This window comes from Pithys albifrons, chromosome 15 (genome assembly GCF_047495875.1).
Source record: "Pithys albifrons albifrons isolate INPA30051 chromosome 15, PitAlb_v1, whole genome shotgun sequence".
NCBI classification, from domain to species: Eukaryota; Metazoa; Chordata; class Aves; order Passeriformes; family Thamnophilidae; genus Pithys; species Pithys albifrons.
In genome coordinates this window covers 7,551,361-7,574,238 of record NC_092472.1, presented here as the reverse complement: position 1 = coordinate 7,574,238, position 22,878 = coordinate 7,551,361, and the positions used below count along the sequence as shown (strand labels likewise).

At 41.6% G+C, this 22,878-nt stretch overlaps 2 protein-coding genes across 3 annotated transcripts in view; both read left to right on the top strand.

Moving 5' to 3' along the window:
• The window catches only part of KDM3B (lysine demethylase 3B), a 45,717-nt gene extending 40,990 nt beyond the window's left edge, over positions 1-4,727 (top strand). The window contains exons 21-24 of the mRNA XM_071570171.1: positions 156-295; positions 631-807; positions 1,355-1,489; positions 3,380-4,727. Of these exons, the coding sequence (XP_071426272.1) occupies positions 156-295; positions 631-807; positions 1,355-1,489; positions 3,380-3,460 (533 nt within the window). The 3' untranslated portion in view covers positions 3,461-4,727. The remainder of the gene's footprint in view (positions 1-155; positions 296-630; positions 808-1,354; positions 1,490-3,379) is intronic.
• A 2,982-nt stretch (positions 4,728-7,709) lies between these two features.
• Positions 7,710-22,134, top strand: REEP2 (receptor accessory protein 2). 2 transcript variants are annotated; one of them, XM_071569966.1, is made up of 9 exons: positions 7,710-7,779; positions 7,901-7,973; positions 13,350-13,426; positions 14,577-14,645; positions 14,850-14,970; positions 15,525-15,638; positions 15,986-16,133; positions 16,422-16,579; positions 18,498-22,134. In XM_071569966.1, exons 1-9 carry the CDS (start codon positions 7,748-7,750, stop codon positions 18,570-18,572), a joined length of 867 nt encoding a protein of 288 aa, XP_071426067.1. In that variant the 5' UTR covers positions 7,710-7,747; the 3' UTR covers positions 18,573-22,134. The 2 variants fall into 2 exon arrangements, with proteins under 2 accessions (XP_071426067.1, XP_071426068.1); XM_071569967.1 differs by lacking the exon at positions 14,577-14,645.
• The last annotated feature ends 744 nt before the right edge of the window (positions 22,135-22,878 follow it).

Sequence of the window (22,878 nt, the reverse complement as noted above, 5' to 3'; positions counted from 1 at the left end):
ATGCATTCCCTGAATTTTGTTAAGATGAAGCTTGGTGTGCTCAGAAAGGGCACGGTGTGACTGGGTTTAGTAGCTCAAAATGCTCCTTCATCTTCTGTAGGTCAAAAATGAACAGTTTTGTAATCATATTGCTTTTACATGGATTCCCCTTTCAGAGGTTCTGAAAACAATTGATGAGGGAGATGCTGATGATGTAACAAAGCAGCGAATCCATGAAGGAAGAGAGAAACCTGGAGCATTGTGGCACATTTATGCTGCCAAGGATGCTGAAAAGATTCGGGAGCTTCTCCGGAAGGTATGTTGGTTATAAAGAAGGTCTGAGCCTGCAGGCTAACCTGACTGGCTTTTTTATTGCAGCTGAATGACATAAATTTTTATCAACATCAAGTGCATAGATACTCCAGTGCTGTCTTTGAGGACATTATTAGTTGTGTTCCCAGGTTTTCAGCCTGGTCTGGAATCTTCATCCTAATGCACATGCCACTATTTTAAGACCTAAATGACCTTAATGAAATTAATGTCCTACCTTGAAACAGTTTTGTTATGGTTTTTTGGAACAGACCATTTTGTGAGCCAGCAATATCAAGGTGCTCTGTCATGGTTTCTCCCCACCCCATATCTTGACTCTAGGTTGGAGAAGAACAAGGGCAAGAAAATCCTCCAGATCACGACCCCATTCATGACCAAAGTTGGTACTTGGACCAGACCTTACGTAAGCGACTGTATGACGAGTATGGTGTGCAAGGCTGGGCAATAGTGCAGTTCCTGGGCGATGCCGTGTTCATTCCTGCAGGTGCTCCCCACCAGGTAAGGGGCAACTCTGGGCCATATTGACAAATAGGATTGAGTCAGAGGCACAACAGAACTGCAGCTTAAAAATAACTGTTAATTAATATTGCTCACTGAGGCTCCTTTTTCTACATACACAGTTCTTACAGGAACTATTTGAATTGGATCTTAATAACTGTATTAGTAAAAATTACGTATATATCTGAACGATGTGTACAATACTGTGATGAAATGAAATAAAAGTGGGGGGTAAAAATGCTGAGGTGAATGGAGGAAAAAATTTCTGTGTAGTGAAATTTCAGCCAGAGAAACAAAACTCAATAAGAGCCTGGAGAAAGGAAGGAGAACTTGCTTTTGGGAACACTGTGTGTGTGGGAACAGGGAACCTGTTAGATGTCGTGTGTTTTGTTCTGGTTTTACTACTGGACACAGTTCTGTCCGTTCCTGTTTCTGATAAATAAATGTGGAAGAACCTAAATATATGGGGAGGCTGTTGGAGGTTTTTGTTTGTTTTGTATGGTTCATTCAGTCCTGCTGTATCAGTCATTGGATATGTGTTTTTTAGGTCCATAATTTGTACAGCTGCATTAAAGTGGCAGAAGATTTTGTATCTCCAGAACACGTGAAGCATTGCTTCCGTCTGACCCAGGAGTTCAGGCACCTGTCCAATACTCACACGAACCACGAGGATAAACTGCAGGTAACCATTTTATGTCAGTAGTCACTAAATAAATCCCATGTTTTGCCAGCTTTGTTCAGTATTAGAAATGTGTGGCTCGTGATTGAAGGAAAGAGTAATAGCTTTCCACAAATTTGGGGGTTCTTATTTGATAGGTACATTAATTTTTAAATACTTACGTCTACAATATTATGCAAACAAAAATTAGTACTAGACTTCTGCATTTCCAGAGAACTTGACCCCACATGGGTTGGTATTAATAAGTTTTTAAAAGGCTGACTCCTAATGACAGCAAAGCATAAGTGGAAGGAAAAAAACACTTAAAAAGGAAAGACCTGTGTTTGTTTTGAAGAGAGATGTTTATTTGACAAAGCACACTTGTATTTGCTTCTTTACTGCCTGAAGGAAAATTGCTCTGAAAGTGAAGGCTTGCTTACTTAAATCAGGGATAGGGTTAGTGGTGGCCTTGGCAGTGTTGGGTTTGTGGTTGGATTCGATGATCTCAAAGGTCATGTCCAACCTAAGTTAGTCCTAAAATTAAATGTGTTTTGGTTTGAAGAAGTGTGAATGCTTCAACTAATAATTATGCACAGAACATAATATGCTCTGAAGTAGTACATTGTATAAGACAGCAAGTTCTGCAGAGGGAAGGCTGTAGGAGGCCTTTTTGGATTTTGCCTGATGCTTCTGAAGCTTTAGTATGTGCTCAGTTTGCAAATTTTGTTGTCAGCATCTTTTGTGTATCAGTAATCACATGCATGTAAAGTGATAAAGTGAAGGAGGGTGGAGATCTGCAGAATGGCTGTCCTTGCAAAAGTGGGTACTCAACATACAGCCATTCTCCAGCATGTCATCTAAGGATGTCAGAACTTACCACACTAATCCTCTCAAACCAATTCAGTGAAACATTGCTCTAAGTTTCTATGGATTTGCAAGGGATTTTAAAGGAAAGCAGAAGTAGGATCAACTCTCCAGCTTTTGACACTATACCTTTTCAGCTGCAATGATACAGGCGTGGAAGTGTTTCTGTAAATTAAGAGGTTGCAAGTGAATAATGCATGTTGTTAAAAAAAAACAAACAACCCCCAAGTGCAAATCAGTATTCCTGTGAGAAGGAATACCAGTTGTATTTGTCTCAGACTTTACTATTTTCCTTTGTCATTTTTCAAATATATTTTTATATAAACCTCTGTCTATAATTTTATGTATTACAAATATGAGACGTAAATGATACAAAAAACTCAGCTCATGTACATCAGGAAAAGATGGTGGTGTTTGGCTTGGCAGTTTGTTGAGCGAGTGCAACTGAGCTGCTCACTCAGAGGTGAAACTGTTCTGTTCAATTTCTAGAAACAATTCAAATAAACTTAGATCCAAAAAAACATCAGAAATAAAACTGAGCTTTCATTGTTAAATAGCTGCCTGTGAAACAGGTTGCTCTGAGGACTACTGGATTTCTCATTTCTGGTCTCGCCTTTCTGGAAGAGTCACAAATTAGAAGAATTTCTAGCCTCCATTTTATAGGATTAAACCATATGATTTTCATTCACCTTTTAGGTTTGATTCATGTAGATCTGTAAGTGACTTGGATCACAAGGACTTTTTCAAAACAAACTCATGCATGACTTCATAGTGTACGTCCTCCTAGCTCTCACAAAAAAGAGAATTGATCCGAAAATAACATGTGGAAATACATGTTGCTGGGTGACCAGAAAATGAGTTAATAAATCAGCGCAGGTGCCTAAAATACTTGTCATCTGTGGCAGTTAAAATTTGTGCTGTTTATCTTGAAGCATATATACTTTGTGTGTACTTGCCAACTATTATAAATTCAGCTGTCAAAGTTGATTGCATGGGTATGTAAGACTCTCTTAGTCCATAGAAGCTGATGATTTTTTTTTCCTGTTGCAGGTGAAGAACATTATCTACCATGCAGTGAAAGATGCTGTTGGCACACTGAAAGCTCATGAATCCAGACTAGCTAGATCGTAGGAATTGCTAATTCCAAATGCCCTGTCAAGTAAGCCTTTTGCTCACAGTATCTACAGGGACTGCACATGACTGCCTCTGCGGGAGCAGGGGCTTCTCACTGGGAGCTGGTGTGGTCAGTATTACACACACTCTTCAGCCACTGTTTTCTGCCTCAACACTGAAGGTCTAAAGGAAGGTCGCACTGTTGTTACATGCAGAATTCCAGATTCTAAAAGGTGCCATGTCCCTTTCCTGTGGCCTTTTGCAAATTGGAAGAACATGGAAACCACTTGGTGTTCCTGCATATTAAGAGTTAGAAATGGTATAAAGAGTGTGGATGTTTTTTTCCCTCATGCCTAGTTAGTCTCCACAAAGTTAGACGGAACGTGCTGGAGGTGGGTTGTCCTGCTGCAGACTCAGTTGGCAGCTGCTGGAAGAATGTGACCAACAGTAGCCCAACTGCAGAAATTCAAGCGAACTTCCCATGTGAGATACAGGCCAAGGAAAAGGATGAAGCTATTCTCTGCACTCCCCTTCTTGTAGCCGTTTCTCTATACACTGTAGAGTTGCAGAACTAAAGGGAGAACCCACTTTTTTATCCTCCGGGAGACTCCAGAAATAAGAGAATTGTGTATTTAGTGAAAAAATAGGTTTGTAGTGAAACAGTTAATATTTCATGAAAGTAGATATTTTTAGTATTTTTGAAGTACCACAATTGTTCCTGGATTTTCAAGGAAAGGCGCATTACATTTAGTCTTCCTTTCAATAAAATCAAGAAGTGATTTTTAGAAAGCAGTCCAAAATAGCACAAAAACAGCCAAAGGAGAATTTGAATAGAAATCGACATCCCACCTCCCTTGCCCATATTACCTCACCTATCTTCCCCCCTTTCTCTGTGCCACCCTGGTTCCTCAGAATGAGAAGTAAAAAGGAGTATAAACTCTATTCTCATGTGGAGATGTTGTACATCTCTCCCTGCACTGGTGACTGCAGGCAATAGTTCACCCAATACCAGTGCTAGCTGAAAACATCTATCCTTTCCAAAGTGAAGGAAAAGTTAACTTTCAGTGTCAACTTTGTCCAGAACTATTTTAAGTAAAATGTTCCTGCTTGATAGAACTGTATTCAGAATTTACTAATGTCAGCATTGATGCAATGATTTTCATTGTCTGGGTACATGGGGAAATGTATCGACCTTATCTCCAGCTGTACTGTAGTGCCACTTGCAGGCCTGTTAATATGTTCACGGTTATTTCATTTTTTAAAAAATAAAAGTCATTTACTGTAACAGCCTGGGCAGTTTCTTTCATACTTGAGGACTGATCTTCCGGCTTTGAGGTGTTCTCAGCCTCTGCCCCTGGCAGTGTGGACTGCCTGCTGGTTTCATGCCTTGTGTCTGACCAGAGGGCTTGGCTGGTTTGGCCTGGCATCCCACTCCGTGCTGGGAGCACACCAAGCTGCCTTGCAGATCCTTGATTCACAGAGGTTGTTTGGGTAGTGGATCTGTCTTGTCATCAGAAACATCTCCTGTGCTGTGCTCTGCACCTCTAAGTATCTTCCTAACAGGTTGGGGTTCGGAGCAGCTCTCTCCACTGGAGATCTGGATGGGGTGGTAAAGGCTCCCGGTTTCTTTCCTTGGAGGCTGTGATGGCAGCAGCAGTTCTATTCCCTGACATGTGGCATTGCTGGCAGCTTCTCAGGTTGGTTACTGGGTGCAGTCCACTCACAGGCTTTTGCTGCCTCATACCCTTGCAGCTGTCCTGTGACTATGGGCTAATTCAGTCTGCTGGAGGTAAAATGGGTTATTCCAGACTCATGAACCGTTCAACTCCACCATATTCTGTTGTGTAGAATTTCTTGTGCACTTCTGTTGTATTTCTGTGCATACAGATTAATTATCGCTGAGATGTTTCCCTCATTTGTGTGTGTGTGTATCAGCATAAGAATTGGATAAAGATCAAAAAGGCAGAAACTTCACCATGTGTAATGCAGTAGCATCAGTAATTTCCAATACAATTGATGCATTTCCTTATAATGCTAAGCATTAAGATTTCCAGTAGTCATGACTCAACTATCTTTCCTGAGTAATGACAACTAAACTGGGGCCTGTCACAGACATTTACAGGCATGTGTTATGATTGTCTCTTACCAGGGTTTGCATGAAGGGTCAGTATAAGCACTCTCCCCCCAGCACCCACCACAAATTAGGTCAGACATATTTCATATAGAGCTTATACCACAAGTCCCCATCCAAAGTGATTATAAAAATTGACTTAACATGTATAATCAGTAGGGATTTTTTTTCCTTACTGTTTAGCCATAACAGATGGATAGATATTTGGTCACCTGTTTGGACCATTTGTAGAACACAAATTCATCATGAGTTATTCTGGCAGTAGCATATCTGCTAAAAAATACCCACACGGCCTTTATTTGAAAACAATTGATAAATTGCTTTTCTGGATAGGTCTTAAGATCTTAATTACATAGTTATAGAATTTACAAATTAATTAAAATATTACAAATAAATCATTCTATTTTGATTGGACCTGTAGCTGACTTTTTTTCCCCAAAAATAGCCCTTCAAAACCAGTAGTTTCTTCTTGTGGAAAGGTAAGTTAATGAATTAATTTTTCATTCTTCTTTATGATATGGAAAGAAATTTAGCTACTTCTTGCTGAATGTAAATTGCCAGCTTGAAATACCTTTTCTGAAGTTGTTCTAAAGCTCCACATGCTACTTAACAGTGAGCTGCCACTTAGGACATTATAGGACCACCTGCTCTGCTGATGTTGAAATTGTTCTTGCCACCATTTATGTCTAATGCACTGTAAGTTTTCATATTGCTCCTCAGCACATTAAACAGCTTAAAACACTGAGGCACATTTTATGTATGTGCCACTTACCCTGCTGCAGTTATTTAGTGCTCCCACAGTGTTCACACGTTGTACTCACCACCTCTCTGCATTTTCTCTCTTCTCTTTGCATTTTTTCACTCACCCAAGTATGAACAGGCTGTTCAAGTACCAAAGCTGCTGCCATGCTGGTCACTGATACAAAACTTCTGCAGTTAGAAATACAATTATTTTGGTCAAGGGTTTGCGTGTTGGTGTGACTTGGATGTCTGAAAGCAGATTCCTTTTGTCTTATTAGTAGGTCAGTTACCCCATCAGTGGTGTAAATTGTGCAGTCCCTTATGCAATCATTTTGTGGCCATTCATATCCAAAGCAGACTGTGACAAAATGTTCTTTGTCACTGCCTGTAGAGACATTTGTGTTCACAACACTTGCATGTAATGGAAAGTTGCTGATGTTTTGTATTTTTCATCTTTGCTCATTATACAAAAGTTCATGCGTTCATGAGAAAATTCTTTCCTAGCAGCTCTTTGTTTTTGCTCTGGCTCTTTTTTTGTCTCGTTCCTTTTCATAAAGGCTATTTGGCAAGTAATGAGACTTTGCCATAGTGCCTTTGCCATAGTGCCTTCCTTCAGGGTTTTTTTTTTTTTTGGTCAGCTTTAGAAACACAGTGGATTTCTAACCAATTTTTTTTTTTAATTAAAAGCCTGCTTATGTAATGGCCATTGTAGTGTGATTCACAGATCTGTGTCTGGGACTAATCAATCCCTGAGTGTGATGTTCATCCAGGCTCTGGGGGCCAGGAATGAGCTCTGGCACTCACTGGGGAGGAGGGTTCTCTTCAGTATTCCGTGGTGAGCTGTTAAAAAACAACACTTTCTGGCACTCCACTGTGCTTAAGCGTAACATTCCGACCCTCCACCAAGGATGTTTCACACACACAAACACAGACACACACACACAGTTCCACCTTGTTTGTGTAGTTAATCCTTGGCCTCTTGGTTAAAATTTCGAGGAAGAGCATCTGGCAACACTGAATTACCCTGGAAACTACAACTAACAGCCTTCATCCTTCTGATGTGATAGCGCAATCACCCTCGGCAGGGCACGTTTGTGTTACCTGCGGGTGGGTGCGGTGCAGCCTTTGCGCGGAGCCCTGGCCGCAGCTCGGCCCCGCAGAGCTGGCCCTGCTCGGAAAATGGCAGCTTCTGCCTATTACTGCTCTGTCAACCACCCTGCCCGTGATCTCGGCTCAGTAATTTTCCTCTGTAATTCTGTGCCACAGTCGCAGGGATGCTCCGTGTGCCCGACCCGTAGATGCTCGGGGCGCCGGGGATGCTCGGGGCGCTGCGGCCGCTCCTGCGCCGCTCGGCTCCTCCCCCGGGCCGGGCGGGGCCGCCGTGCTGCGGGAACTGCCCCGGCACAGCCGCGCCCGCCGCCATCGCCATCGCCATGGTGTCCTGGATCATCTCCCGCCTCGTGGTGTGAGTGCGGGCAGCGGGGCTGGGGGGAGCGAGGCCGGGGGCAGCGGGGCCGGGGGGAGCAGGGCCGGGGAGCGGCCCCGGCACCGCCCGCGGGGCGCTCAGGGCTCTGTTCTCCCCGCAGGCTCGTCTTCGGCACCCTCTACCCCGCGTACTCGTCCTACAAGGCCGTGAAGACGAAAAACGTGAAGGAATATGTGAGTATGGACTCGCCGCCCCCCGCGGCCGCCGCGCAAACCCCGCAGCCTGGCCCCGGGGCAGCCCGGCCCCGCAAACCTGCGCTCGGCCCCGCTCGGCTCAGCCCCGGCCCGGCAAACCTCGGCTCCGCAACGCGCGGCTCAGCCACAGCCCCGCACGGCTCGCCTCGGCCCCGCACGGCTCGGCCCCGGCCCTGGCCCCGCACGGCTCGGCTCGGCTCAGCCCCGGCCCTGCAAGGCTAGGCTCGGCCCTGCAAGGCTCAGCTCGGCCCCGGCTCCGCAGGGCTCGGCTCCGCAAGGCTTGGCTCGGCTCGGCCCTGGTCCTGCAGGGCTCGGCTCAGCCCCGGCTGTCCCTGGGGACGCTGCCGAGCGAAGGGCGCTGACTGAAGTGGGAGGTTCTACACTGCAAACCTGGGCAGTGTTTCCTCAGCAGATGCTGAGCGAGGAAGGGAAAGCGGGGCAGCTGCTGCAGTCTGAGCGTGTGAAAGGCCAGGGCAGGTTCTTGCCTGTAACTGTATCCTTATTGTGTCTCCTTTATAGCTTTTTCTGTACTACTTTTGTTTTCTTCCAAAGGACTGAGTAATCTTATGTGGTTTGTGGTTTCCTACAACTTTGCTTGTGATCCATGTTTTCTGTTGGTCAAGACTTCATTCTCTTTCCCTTATGGAATCATTTCCCTCTTTCTGTCTACACCATTGTTACCATATTTAACACTAATCGTTTTGTTGTGATGTGGTGTGTCATCTTCTTAGAGAAGTTCTAAGTTGATTAACGGAGACAAAAGCCATTTGTTTTATGGGTGGGATGACTTTCCATTTATCTAGACCAAGGAATAACGTGATGAAGAAGCAGCATGGGTGAACAGGATATCATTTATCAGTATTGCTTTGTGGTACCGGCTGAGGCTTCAGCCAGCAGTCTGATTGCTCCTTACCAAATGACCTGTCAGCAATAAATATTGCAGGATATAGCCCTGTTTTGGCTCACGCTGCTTCAGCCCTCTGGAACTGACTAGACCTTTCATGTGCTTTGGCTTAAAATTCAGCCCACAGGTTTTCAAGGAGATACCAACTGAGCTGAGAGTCTCACTCATAGGGAGCAGCTTTACAAACTACAGCATCTGGCTGAGGTGTTTGGCTTTGGGTTTTGTTCTAATACTCATCTCAGCAGAGGACTTGAAACGCGAATGTTCAGGAGGCATTTCTAGCTGATAAATTGTTCTGAGAGAGTATTAGAGATACAGTCAGTAATATGATGAATCTTACTATACTTCAAAGTTTATTTGTAGTTACATTAGAAATGTGAAACAAAGAAACTGAATGAATAATCCCATGATCTTGTGACTTCATAGTTACCTTTAAAGTTACATATTAAGTGGTATCATATTACTGTGGTCTTCCCTGGCATTAATGCCGTTTTCCTTCCAGTTGCCAGTGACCTTAATTTGTTGCATGAAATGTGTATTTTTTACCTGAAATGTTATCCTGACTTATGAATGTCTGTAATGGAATGATTGTGTTCCAGTTACAGACTCTAAACTTGAAGACAGACTCAGATTTCAGAGTTTTAATTAGTTTTATTGAGAACTTAATGGAAAAAAAACCCTCAAACCCTCATTTTTTTAAAGCAACTGGCATTATTTACAGCAAAAACCTGCTTATTTTTTGTGGATAGGTGCTGTTGAGGTACATAAATGCTTTATTTCCTTGCAGTATGTAAATGTTGTATTGATCTGATTTTCTTTTGGTAGATGTTACCTAAGCAGCTTCAGAACTTGCTTAATCTGGTGGTGAAAAATCACATAATGGTTTGGGTTGGAAGGGAAAACTTCCACTAGACCAGGTTACTACAAAGCCTGTCCAGCCTGGCCTTAAACTCTTCCAGGGATGAAGCATCCACAAACAGAAATGAGATTAAGTACTTGAGCATCATGAGGCTGTCTTAACAATAATATCAACTGATCACTTGGTTGTAAGCCCCTCTAGGGCTGATGTGGAAAAGTGTGGCATTAATTTTTGTGTTTTGTTCAGTGATCCATTGGTGGAGCTTTCCTGAAGTCGATAGTTCTGGGTTGCTGCAGCAGAAAAATTTTACTTGTTTCTAGTTTCAGTGAAGATACCAGAGTTGGTTCAAGAAAATGTATTTGATGTGCTAAAACCTATTTTATATATTAATTATTTCTCTTTGAGAGGACTATCTCAGAAATAAGCATTTAGATGTTGTTGCAATCTGCCTAATTCACTTACCTTTGAAGGGCTTCTTCCTTCTCAGTGTAAGTGGAAAGACAGGGGAAAAACAGTTTCTTTAAACACAGGTAAAGGGGCCACTGTGTATTCCAACTGTTCTTCATGTGAAAAGTCAGCAGAAAACTTGAATGCTGTGCTGCCCATTTTCAAAGGCAGCTGTTGCCATGTACCGCTGCTTGCTCATAGTGCTGGAGAACCAGCTCTGGTTTGGGGTTTGGTGAAGGGTCTCACATGTGTCTCTGTGCTAAAATGGAGTATTGAAGCTTGAGTGCTACAGACCAAGCTACCACCAGCAGCCCATCAGTGGCATCAGAGTACAGTGCAAACTTACTGTTCTCCACCATGATATGTAATTTTATGGCAAGTCCTTGCCTGGCTGTGGCAAAGTGCTTCTAGTACCACAGATTTCTTTCTTTTTACATGTAATTTTCAGCTTTTGTCAAATCTACATTCTCATTATGGTTTTGATTTGCAGAATTTATTCAGGTCCTCCATTCCAGCTGGGGAGACAATGTATGTGCAGGTAGCTGAAGTTACTGACCATCAGCTTGAGCAGCAAAGACCTGACTCCTTTTTTTGGCTTGAAAAAAAAAAGGATAGCCTAGTTTAAACTTCAGTTTTGGAAGGTGTTTGTAACCTGTCATAAGAAAAAAGTGGTGATTCTTCCCCTCTGCTTTCTGCTCTTCTGGCCTCTGGTCATCTGCACTTCAGGACTTCTAGAACTAGTAGTTGGTTCCTTCTAGTTTATTTGAGGGCTGTATTTCTTTTTGTCTTTGGCTACAGAGCATGGGGTGAAGGGTGACAGGAGGAGCCAGAAGGCAAGAGATCTGTGTCCGATATCAAAGATGTGAACATACAGTTTATTTAAACAGTAACAAAGCAGTGTTTTCTGTTCTCAGTTCATGATCTAATACTCCAGAGCATTCTGTTAGCAGACTGAAAAAGTCTAATGAGCACTGAGCTTATGGTTTCATCTGGCTGCCTGCAGTGACCCCTCCTGAGTGACATCAGCTAATTTATGTAACCACAATAGTTTTCATAGGAAAAAGCAGATGCTGTAAGTTCATCGCTTTGTATTTAATCACATTTAGAAACAAAATGTCAACTGGAGATCAATCAGGATCCTTTTCTGAATTCTTAAATCAACTCATACCTAATCTCTTGGATAGAAAAGTATCTTCTGCACAGTTTGTCATCTTACTATTCGCAACCTTTTCCAGATCTTTCATGAAGATGAGCACCACAGACCTCAACACTGGTTCCTGTGGGATTCCACTGGTAACTTCCCTCATTGTGAAAAGTGGCCATTTATTTTTATCCTTTGTTTCCTCTCTTTTAACCAACTGTTGATCCTCGAGTCCCTTCCTTTTTATCCTTGACAGTTTCCTTTGAGTGTTTAGACCTTTTGCAAACTATTTAGAAACTCCACATGCCCTGCCTGTAAGGGAAGCACTATAGTAAGAGCATATGGAAATCTAAGAATTCTGCTACATTTGTGAAATTTATTTTAAAACCACATTCCTCTTTTTATTACATATATATCTATCTGCTAATTGCTTTTATTATTAATAATGCCTTCATTTTGCCTAGTGCTGCAGTAATATTTATGGATGTGTAGCTTCTCTGAAATCTCTTGCCCTTTGGGATCCCTTTTTGCAAACTTCAGTTTATCATTATTGACACACTTTTTCATACAAGATTTATTTTGCTGCACTGAAGAGTTAACCCTTCATTTCACAGAGTTGCTTTAGATCAACTGGATGGCATCTGGTCCTGTCCAAACTGATGATACACGGGGGGAAAAACAAAGGCAGGAGAGAGCCATGTAATACAAGTTTTGCTGCTTTTTGTTGTGCAAAAAACTTCACAATAAAGTAGAAATAATTTGGATTACTAATCACTATCTTCTAAACCATCCACTATGTTAGAGGGGCTAGAGGCAGATTGATTTTAATTTTTGTGAAAGTTTTGGAAGGTCTTTCAAGAACAAATCACCGACTTTTCCCACACATGCAAGTTTGGGAAAATACCTGTTTTAATATAATTTGCTTTAACAAAGACTGTCAGCGTATCATTATTACATGAACATGACTGTTCCTGTAATTTCAAGATATGGATTAATGTGTGGATTTAATATGTGGAATTTCCTTGATTCGGTTTAGTTCTTTTTTCCCATTCTTGATGACATTAATAGTAAAGGTGTCCTTTCCATTTGTCCACTACTTACATTTATTTCTAATTCTAATTTTCTAATTTTCTAATTTTCAACAGCGTAGCAAACTGGCAGTTTCTCTTAAAGCAGTTTTTATAATTCAGCTGATTCCTTCTTAGGAATAATTGGCCTGTAGCTGAAAAACCTGTTACTAGAACAGCAGAGGGTGAGTGTGTATTTGTTAGGGGAAAATTATTTAATGCTTTGAAAGAAATACTGCTCCAGATAAAGGTATGAGGAAGTGGGGAGATAGACAATAGGCATATACAGATGTGTTCAGAATAGCACAAAATGCTTTTTATATATACATACTGAAAACCTTAAAGAAGAGGCTGGGGTTAATGCATCATGTTCTTTGCTTTTTTATCTTTCTCAGTGAGCCTTTTTTAAAAAAGAAAGAATTACTTGTATAATTTCTGGGAGTAATGTTTAAGGCAAAGACTTATTAATGGATTAAGAGCAAAATTATGTATTTGTTGGTTTGTTGCTTTTCTTATTTTTCCCAAGGAAAAGCTCTACAACAGAAAAATGTAGGGCTACAGGTGAAACTTAAACTTTTATATATGCCTGTGTATATATATTTATTCAATATTCATGATATATAAAAGAGTGTAACTTCTTAAAGTGAACTGATTAGTCTTTCCAGCTCATTTGGGACCTTAACAGTGTTTCATTATAATGTTGTTCATCAGTGTATCTGTGTGCATTTATCTATTTAAAGCACATTAATCCTCTGTGTTTTCCCAGACTATAACATAGCATTTAGTATGTGACCCTCTCCATTACTGATTGTATATCCTTCTTCTTATTGAATTCATCTCAATGTGTGGAGATGATGAGTCATTTATGCTGAGAAGACAAAATTTCACTTTTTTTCTGTGTCTGATGGATGTCTATTGAGTGGCTGCTCTTTTGCAGGTGAAGTGGATGATGTACTGGATTGTGTTTGCCTTTTTCACCACTGCAGAAACACTCACAGACATTGTTCTATCTTGGTGAGTTCCTTGCTGGAATCTTTTACTGTCGTGGTGGTGTTTGTGTTTTGTTTTGCTGTCTTTTTTCAAGAAGAGATGAGAAGTGTTAGGATGCTGCAAATAAACTGTCTCTCCTTTAGGAGTTTTCAATCCCTGTGAAGAGTCAGCAGGTTTGTAGATAGTGTGAGTAGTGGCTGCTGTCTTAGTGGTTTTCATCTCCTCTGCTTGCAAAGTTCGGGTAAATGCACAGTATCTGTAAGAGGATCTTTATCCATTCATAACATGAAATATTTTCAAGAAGCTGTTAATGTGAACGGGTAAGGTTTGAAAAATGGTGGTCTGAAAGACTCTTCCAAAAAAAAAAAGGTGGTAGAAGGAAGGGACTATTTTGCCTTGACAGCCTGTTGAGTGGAGGAGCAGATCACATGCTTGTCAGTGCTGTGAGTGGTTTGCATGAGGAATGTCTCTTCCTCTAGGGAGGGTGGGGTGGTTTGGGGCAGACTGATGCTGAGGGAAGCAGGTTCTCACTCTTTTCAGTGCTCTTGTGTCATGCTTGGCATTATGGAGGCCTCCAAAAGTGACAAATCATTGTAACAGGGGTTCAGCTGAACCTTTGGAACAGGGTGTCTTCCGTTTCTTCATTGCTTCAGTGTTCGGGCTTTGCATACATCTCTGAGACAATTATAGTCAAGAGTTTCATTTTTTAAAGAATCATGAAATAGCTATTACAAAATAGCAATTCAAAGTGCTCAGCAGTTTTGCCTCTTCCTGCATAAACTTTGAAAAGCAAAGATCTAAAAAGTACAAGGGCTTTATCTTGTTCATGTACTTAAAATGGACCTCTGAAAGCAGAAGTTTCTTACTACTAGTAGAGTCAGTAGAGAGTTTGCATTCACTTGTTGCAATCTGTGCTGTAGGGGTTAGAAATAAAAAATTTATGTCCTGCCTGCTCTTCTTTATTTACACTGGCCCTTGTGTCTTACCTGAGTGCCCACAGGAAGTTTCAGAAACAGCCATTGGCCTTGGGAGGAACATGACATTGTTAAGATAGTTGAAAATTTTGGAAAACGAGAAGGGAAACTAATGTAATACTAACATCCACTGGATACTCTCTGAACACACTTCAGAATGATGAGAGTAGCTATCAGATTGTAATTTGGTGTGTTTGCAGGGCTGAGAGATGCCCTGTTTATGGAGTTTTCATGGCTATGGATGAAAGACTAAATGAGACTCGAAGAAGGTATGTCCTAGGATTCTAAAGAGGGTTCTGCTTTTCTGACCTGATTAATTGATTCTCTTGTTTCTGAGCCTTTTTCTTGCCTGCACTCTCTCTGCCTATGCTGCTCTCTACCAGTTATCTCCATCTGTCTCTGTGCTGATCTTGATTCCAGTTCTCCATCTTTCTATCTCTTCTTCTTTTTTTTTTCTTTCCTCTTTCTCTCAGGTTTCCCTTTTATTTCGAGCTGAAAATCGCATTTGTGATTTGGCTGCTCTCCCCTTACACCAAGGGCTCCAGTGTCCTCTACAGGAAGTTTGTGCACCCAACGCTCTCCAATAAGGAGAAGGTACTTGCTTGTTGTTAGAAGATACTGACCTCTCTGGGAGCTGACTGCCTTCTGATGCAGTTATGCCACAATAAGAACTGAAATGTGTGAATCCTGCTTGTGCTGACACCAGTGGATGTAGAATGACACTGACAACGATGTCATACTGCAGCTCACTGAGAGTTGTAGCCAGTAGTTTGCCTAATGCTTAGAAAGCATGTTTGGCTAACCCAGTGTCATGAGCTCTTACAGTCACTGTCAGTAGTTAAGCTTTTTGAATCATGATAGGAGCAGCATGTTCTGTAGCCCATCTGTTTTTTCATGTTGTCAGGGTAAGTGACTGCTTTGTTTTGGTTGTTAGAATTTAGAAATAACATATGTAATTAAAAGTTTTATTTGCAAGCTTTCTGTAAGTAGCAGAGAAACTCCTGTTATGTGATCAATGACAGCTGATGGCGGTAGCCTGGGAAAAAAGGTGTCCAGCTGAGCTTTGCATTTTAAAGGGTGATAATGGGGAGACTTTGATCATGTTTATAATAAGGAGCTAAATGCCATGTTCCACATTGCCTTCCTAGGAAATTGATGAATACATTACTCAGGCTTGTGACAAGAGCTATGAAACCATGATGCGAGTTGGCAAGAGAGGGTTAAATCTTGCTGCCAATGCAGCAGTTACTGCAGCTGCAAAGGTAATGCAACACCTTTGGTAACATTCAGGAATTCCCCAGCAGTTCAGTTTTGTGTGCTGTGCTAGGGACACTCCTACTTGTTTGGCACCAGTATAGTTTTCCTTTCCTCCAGTTTGCCTTGCAGTTAATCCCATTCTTTGACTTACAAAAAGAGGAGGGGGAGTGGATTGGATTTGGCTTTAACCATTCCTTGTTGGTCTTGGGAGCATTCTTTTCTTTTTCCCTTCTGTTTCCATCAGAGTACCCTAGTGGGGAATAGGGCACATTTCCTCCTCTTCTGAATTAATGATCCCATGTGAGATGATCTTGGTGAAATGCCCTTCACCCTGGTTTTTATGTCCTCTTAGGGCCAGGGAGTTTTGTCCGAGAAGCTTCGGAGTTTCAGCATGCAGGACCTCACCCTGATCCGAGATGAGGACACTGTGCACATGCGCAGCCGTGACCCGCAGCTGCATCCCTCTGCTGGGAATCTCCTGGAAACCATTGAAGACTCAGGTACAGAGCCCCTGCTGGGCATTGGGTGAGGCCTCATATGGTGAGCCTGGAGGGGTTCCCTGGACTTGCCATGCCTTGGGTCTCAGGAGTACATGATTGCTGCTGTCTGGGAGAGGTTGCATTGTCTTCCCCAGAGCCTTCACATGGCCTATACATCTCTGTACTTCTGGATTATCCTTCTTCAGGATTGTTGACATCTACCTTTCATGTGGTCCTTCAGGATGGACCATTTTAGGCTTTATGTGACTCTTTAAAGTGTTTGCTAAAACTTTCTCTCTTGTTCCTTAGCTTCCTGTTACTCCTCAGGAGAGGAGAGCAGTGTGGCACACAGGTCTAATGGGACCCCATCAGACACTAGAACAGACCCATCAGATGAAGATGCAGGAGACAAACTTCCTAAACGTACCCAGAGTCTCAAAACTCCTAAAAAGGTGACAAAAACTGAGGTGAGCTGGTGTATAGATTATTATTCACATTGATTTGTGAGCTTCCTTGGGAGGCTCTGGCTTCACAGCCTCAGCACATTTAAAAGCTGTATTTATAAATTTTGTTGAATTGTCTGTGCTAATTGAGTCCTACATCAGAGGACTTGTTATCTGCTTGCCATGCTGGTCTCTGGCTTTTGCATTTTTAGCATGCCTGGAAACCTCTGTCATCAGCCAGGACCCAGCTTTTCTTTCATTCGGGTTTTATGTTGAAGGGCGAAGCATTAGATAATTTTTAACTTGTTTTGTTGACTGTATCCTCTCTCCTGCCTGTTACAGTCTGAATACTTAATAGTACTGTGGTATTTATCCCTCGGACTGGCACTTTATCTTCATCCAAAATACAGCAGTTCTGTACCCTCTTAGGCCTCCCTTGACTTTGCATATTAGATCTGGGCAAATCACACCACTCCCCAGCTGCCCCACTCCTCCCCTCCCTCTGGACTTTTGTCTTGGTATGTCCATGTGATTATCCAAGATATTTACAGCCATTCAAGTGGGACATGAAATACCTGAATTCTTATTATTAAAACAAACCATACAGGAGAATTAATGCAGTTATGTCCAAGAGTCTTTTAAGCTTATCAGTCGTTTGTTTTTAGCTGTTGGTGTGTTTTGTAGAGAATGCTTTTTGAGGTGCTGCTTTCCAGGCTTTGACTCAAACAGTTCATATGGTTTGATTTCTACATGATAAAATGCTTCTCCCTTTTTGTGAATTTGGGGTCCTATTTGCTTGATTCAACTTGGTCATCTAATTTCATTATTTTTATCTAAGATAAGGAGTGCTTTATAACTGGTTCACATTGTTGAGCTATTCAGGCTAAATATTAAATAATTTGAAGGAGAGTAATTGCTTGGAGCATCATTTGAAGTTGTACTATTAACCTGATTTTGCAGCGTACAGGACACCTTTGCACGTGCTTAAGTACTCTTTGTAACAGAATCACAGAATAATTGAGGTTGGAGGGGATCTCTGAATTCATCTGGTCCAACCCCACTGCTCAGGGAAGGCCATCGAGAGCCAGTTCCCAGGAGCAGGTCCAGTTGGCTTTTGATTATCTCCAAGGATGGATATCTGTCTAAAAATGCATTTTAAAGTAGCCTGGATCTTCTTCAGATTCCCATGGCTTATTTCTTAGTTGACCTCTGGGCTTTCTCCTCTAGTATATTAGAGAGGAGAAGGAAACAAGAGACTCAAGTCCAGGCTTCCTGGTGAGAAACTTTTAAAGTGGAATTGTGAAAAGATGAAAACAGTTGTTCTGTGTTGTTTATTGTGAGTACAGAAATACTGATAAAACCCTTTGCAGGCCTATTGGTTTTTATGCTCAGACTATTGATCTTTGGTTCAGATGTAAAATTTGTAGGAGGTCTTTGACTGAGACCTGAGATTTCCTGCCAGGGCTGAATGCATCATAGATAAATAAATGTGCTCTTCTAGCCAATACCTAAAATGAAAGACACAGGAGTAAAGTGTGCAGACTAGTTCAAGATATTTCTACAGCTTTCAGAGAACTGCTTTGGTGATGGAAATCAAAAAGCAGAACAGTTGTGGCAGTGAAGTGTTACATGAATATTACCCATACAAATATTGCTGTGTCTGACTTTCTGTTGAAACAACTGTGTTCAGTTTTATTACCTTACTTATCCTGTTTTAGAACTCCTTCTCCATCTTCTCCAGGATGGATATGAGTTGAGTGATTTGTTTAATAGCTAAGGAAAAAAGGAATGGTTAAATAGCCTTTTGAGGCAACAGATGATGTGAACAGGGTCATCTTGTTGTAGCTGGTTTTGTCCTATTTTCACTCTGCATTCTTGCATCTTTCTGTTGGACATTTAGATGTTAAACAAGACTAAGATGGCTCTTTTTCTCTCTCCTCAGGTTCCAGTAAGAAGTGTAAAAGCCCGCCCTAAGAAGAAAGCTGCTGGCTCTCTTGCTTCTGGCGAGTCATCCTAAGGCGACCTCCCCCTCCCCAGCACTGTCTCTGTCCCGGGATTTGCCTTTCACTTTTGAGGGGAAACTCTCCAAAGGAAGGGAGCTGAGATTCTTGTACATAACAGATACTGCTTTGTAGAGCTCATTCCAAGGCAAGGGGGAGGCTGGGATTCAGAAAACGGAGTAGAGGATACACATCCTCAGGAATTTTCTCCTTTTCATCTCTCTGTTGGAGGGAATGCTGATATGTCTGTACATAGCCAGTTGCTTTGGAATTCCCACTGTATAACCCTAGTTGATAGTCTTTACTGGAAGAACTGACTAGGGTTAGAGACATCCATTGCACAGAAGCTGGAAAAATACTAGACACTGGAGTTCCACAGGGGTGGGTGGCTCCCTAAAATGTCTTATCTTGCTCTGGGTATTCTTCTGCAGCTGAGTGTTGGTCAGAAGTGCCCACCATGAGTCATATTGCTTAAGAATGCACCATACCTGACATGTCCATCCCCTTTGAGAAGGTGACTGAAATGATGCGTGCTGGGTGCTTTTGAACATAAAGGACCAGCTCGTGGGAGGAATATGCTAGATTCCCTTTACTCATGCTGGAAGATGAAGAGATTGGGTTTTATTTTGCTTTTTCTGGAAGGTGAAGGGAGATAATTGAAAAACTGGGTATTGAAGTAAATGTGCTATTACATGCACATTATATGATGGAGTAGATACAGATATCTGTAAGAGTTAACTGTTGAAAAGGCCAGTTTGGCATCTGTAAGATTTTGGCTCTTTTTGAAGCTGCTTGAATTTTATTTCGGGTTCTGATGCTCACTTTGATTCCTGTGAGAGCATCAGAATGAGGCAAGTCCCATGCAGTTCTGTGGTAAGGATACTTGCTTTGCCACTTAATGGTTGAACTCCATGTCATCCTGATTTTCTTACTACAGGCAAATTGTTTTATTCTAACAGATGACTGGGGAAAATCTCAAAATAGTCTGTGGGCATGCTTGAGGATTTCAGGAGCCTCTTAGCTGTAGGAGAATCAATCCTCAGGGCATGAGAACTGAGCAAAAGTTGATGTCTGAATTTCACAATCTCTAGGATGTCATTTATGGGGGATAAAAAGCAGGGAGTAGGGCACAATACTGTGATGAATCAGTCCTCTTGCTTTATCCTGCTGCAGCCCTTGCACAGATTTTCTGTCTGACCATGTGCCATGTTTATCAATGTCCTGAGACTTGAGCAATATGTAACACTTGGGACAGAAAACTACACTGAATGTAGAATATGTATTGTGGGAGAGAAATTGCAGTGCTGCAGAGACAATTCACATCATGCCAAGCCATACTGATCTCTTGACCATTGCTGAGGGGAGATCCCGTGCCCATGCCAGCTGAGTCAGTCGGAATTTATGACATCTCCTGTTGTTGAGATCTATAATTATAGATATGGTTGTCTGAATAAGTACTTGATAGTCTTAATTTTTACTGAAATTAGTTATCAGAGGAACCTGGCTCCTACTTCCCTACTGAAGACCATTCTTAGCTCTAGGTGCAGGTGTTTGTCTGCCCATATATTTTACTGTCTCATTTCTGAAATTACAGGGAATTCCTCACAGAGCCAAGTATTTTGCTGTTGACAAGGTGTAGAAGCACTTCTGCAACTACTGTTCCACAAATATTTCTGTCCTAGAGAGTAGCACCTCAAAAATTTTTGAAGTTGAAGACTAGGACTCAAGTTTTTCTTGTTTCTCATTGTCTTGGTGGCAAATGTTTGCTATTGAATTGACCAGTTATTTTAGGAAACCAGTTAGGTTGGTTTTATTTCTATTTATAGGTTACAAAAATTGAAATCTTGACAGACCATGTCAGAAACTTGCATCTTGTCAGAAATATTTGTCCTGAATTACCTGCAAACCTTATCCAGAAGACAGTAGAAAATCCTTGATTTGGCTTTGAGTTTCACAAAAAAACTCCAATTATTTTGTTCTTTTTAGTTTATTAGTAAACTTTGTATTCATGTCTCACTTGCACATGCAAATGCATGTCTTGAAGCAGGAATACTTTCTGTTTCCAAAGGAAATTCCTCTCTCCAGACAAAGGATAAAAATCTTCCATGATTATGTGGAAGATTCAGTTGTGAGGAATTGCTGTCCTAGACTTTACTATACTGAGCAAGAGAGAACCATCATTCTCTGTATACCAAGTATCTCTATGACCATGTTTCTTGATTTGGAAGCCAGGTCTCCCCTTATGTTGATCTTCATGCCCTTTCCTTGTGCCTATGTTGTGACAGTCTGCAATTACTGGGGTTCCATAGAGTGGCTTCCCAGAAGGTTCTCTGGAATCAGCTCCTTTGTAGTGGCTCTTCTGCTTTGAAGCACAGGAAAAATTTCTGGAGATTATTTTGGCACTTGAATTAATTTTTGTCTTCCTGAGCTGGGTCCTGTGCTAAGTAGTTTTTACTTAGCATTTTGGTGCTTGATGTCATTAGCTCATGGGTAAGTATGGGTCAGTTTGACTTTTGTTTATACAGGGAATTAAATGACTTTAGTTGCAAGAGTGAGTCTGGAGTGGAGTCAGGGACTGTTATCTGGTGTGTGATACAAAGCTGATGATGCCAAGCAGCAGAACTTACCCAGAGCAAGATCAATGTCTTAGGATGGACACTATTTTCTTCTAGTACAAATGTGACTGCTAGGTTGTGCTTTGCTTGATCAAAGCCTCTGCAGATCCACCACCACCCACGTGACCTCTTGGTGAGTTTCTAGATATAGTTCTGCATTGGATGGCACTGTCTTGCATAGAAATTCTCTTGTTAATGAGAACGCTGAATGTGCTGTTTTGATAAAATGCTTTTATCAGCTCTGTTCAGTGTTTTCAGCAGGAAATGCTGGAATGTAGTTTCTCTTCAGTATCATCTGTGGGCTTCATTGTGCAATTAAGCAAATGGTTAAATCTTCACCTAGAATTAGAACCTCTTGTGTTCACTAAGTGTTTATAACCTTTTCCTAATATGCCTGGGCACAGAGAGAAATTCAGTAAGAGAGAATGATACCTGAAGGGAGGGTGGGGGTGGTATGTGTGTCAAACTTTGTGTGCCTAAAAATTAGCCTAAAATACCTGTACCACGAGATACAAAGTTGAAGCCACAACTGCCTTTTGAGAAGAAATGTTTTACCTTCATGCTTTATAGTACTACAAGTCAGTGTTCTGCTATTGGTAAAGAAAATAATAGTGAAATGTGGTTTCTTATCTGAGAAACTGAATGATTTGTTGCATAAAAGGGAAAAATGTTTTCTTGCTTGGCAGTATCCTCCGTGGAGGGTATGAAATAGGAAAATATAGGGGAGACTACTGTCAGGTTTTGAACCTTTTCACTTCAGCTAAACACCTTTGTTACTTACTGTTCTTTCTTGAGTTTCTGGTCCTCCAGCTTCACATTTCTGAGACTGATTTCTTTTAGACTAGATTAATTTCCTTGGTAGGTGGAGAGTCTATAGAGAGAAAGATGCTGGTGGTCTTAAAACTGAAAAGCTTGTTCTGGGGAAGCTTCACCACCCCTCATTTTAGTAAATTGAGTTCCATTCCTTGTGTTTTTGTGCTTTCTTTTATACACCCCTTTTGGAAGTATGACTCCCTCATAATATAGAGCCTTGAAAAGCAAGATTTCTAGAGAACCACAACTTTCCAGTCATTGTTATTTATTCTGTGCCATCTTAATCAGCAGGAAACACAGTGCCTTAGGAGGAAAGTAAGATAACTGTGAAGAACTCTGCTGTATTAAGGAGGCTCACAAGTTAACTGTGAAGTGTCATTGTATGTTGAGAGCAGCTGTTGGACTGAGCTGAATTTTCCTACCTGTCTTCCAAAGTTACATATATAGGGAGAAATCTAAGGGGAAAAATGTATTTCTTCATTCTAATTGGGAAATTGTATTGTCACTTCACTGTTTGCTGGGGAGATGCTGAATCACATCTCTGTGTAACTGGTCTGTACTACAGCTCTTCTTGCTTTACCCACTAAGAATTTGTAATGTGCCATCTGTCTGAAGCATCTTGTGGTGCTGCTTTCTGAGCTGTCCTGCAAAGTCAGATATGTGAAAAACCTGGAAAGTATTCTGAAGCTGCATGAGCTCATAGAATCATAGAGTTGTCAGAGTTGGAAGGGACCTTGAGGTCATCTGGTTCAGCCTCCCTGCTCAGTCAAAACCCCCCTAGAGCCAGTTGCCCAGGAGTTCATGTGTGCTGTCTGTGGTCTGGTGTGTACTGAATTTAGTGTTTAAGAGCTGATATGTGCAGAAATCCATATGTATGGGAATGTGCTTTAGTGTT

Bases quoted from the DNA above. Each gene is read 5' to 3' on its own strand.
- REEP2 (XM_071569966.1), top strand. From the start codon at position 7,748: ATGGTGTCCTGGATCATCTCCCGCCTCGTGGT. The intron at 14,971-15,524 runs GTACTTGCTTGT...TTGCCTTCCTAG, and splicing joins CGCTCTCCAATAAGGAGAAG to GAAATTGATGAATACATTAC. The intron at 15,639-15,985 runs GTAATGCAACAC...ATGTCCTCTTAG, and splicing joins CAGTTACTGCAGCTGCAAAG to GGCCAGGGAGTTTTGTCCGA.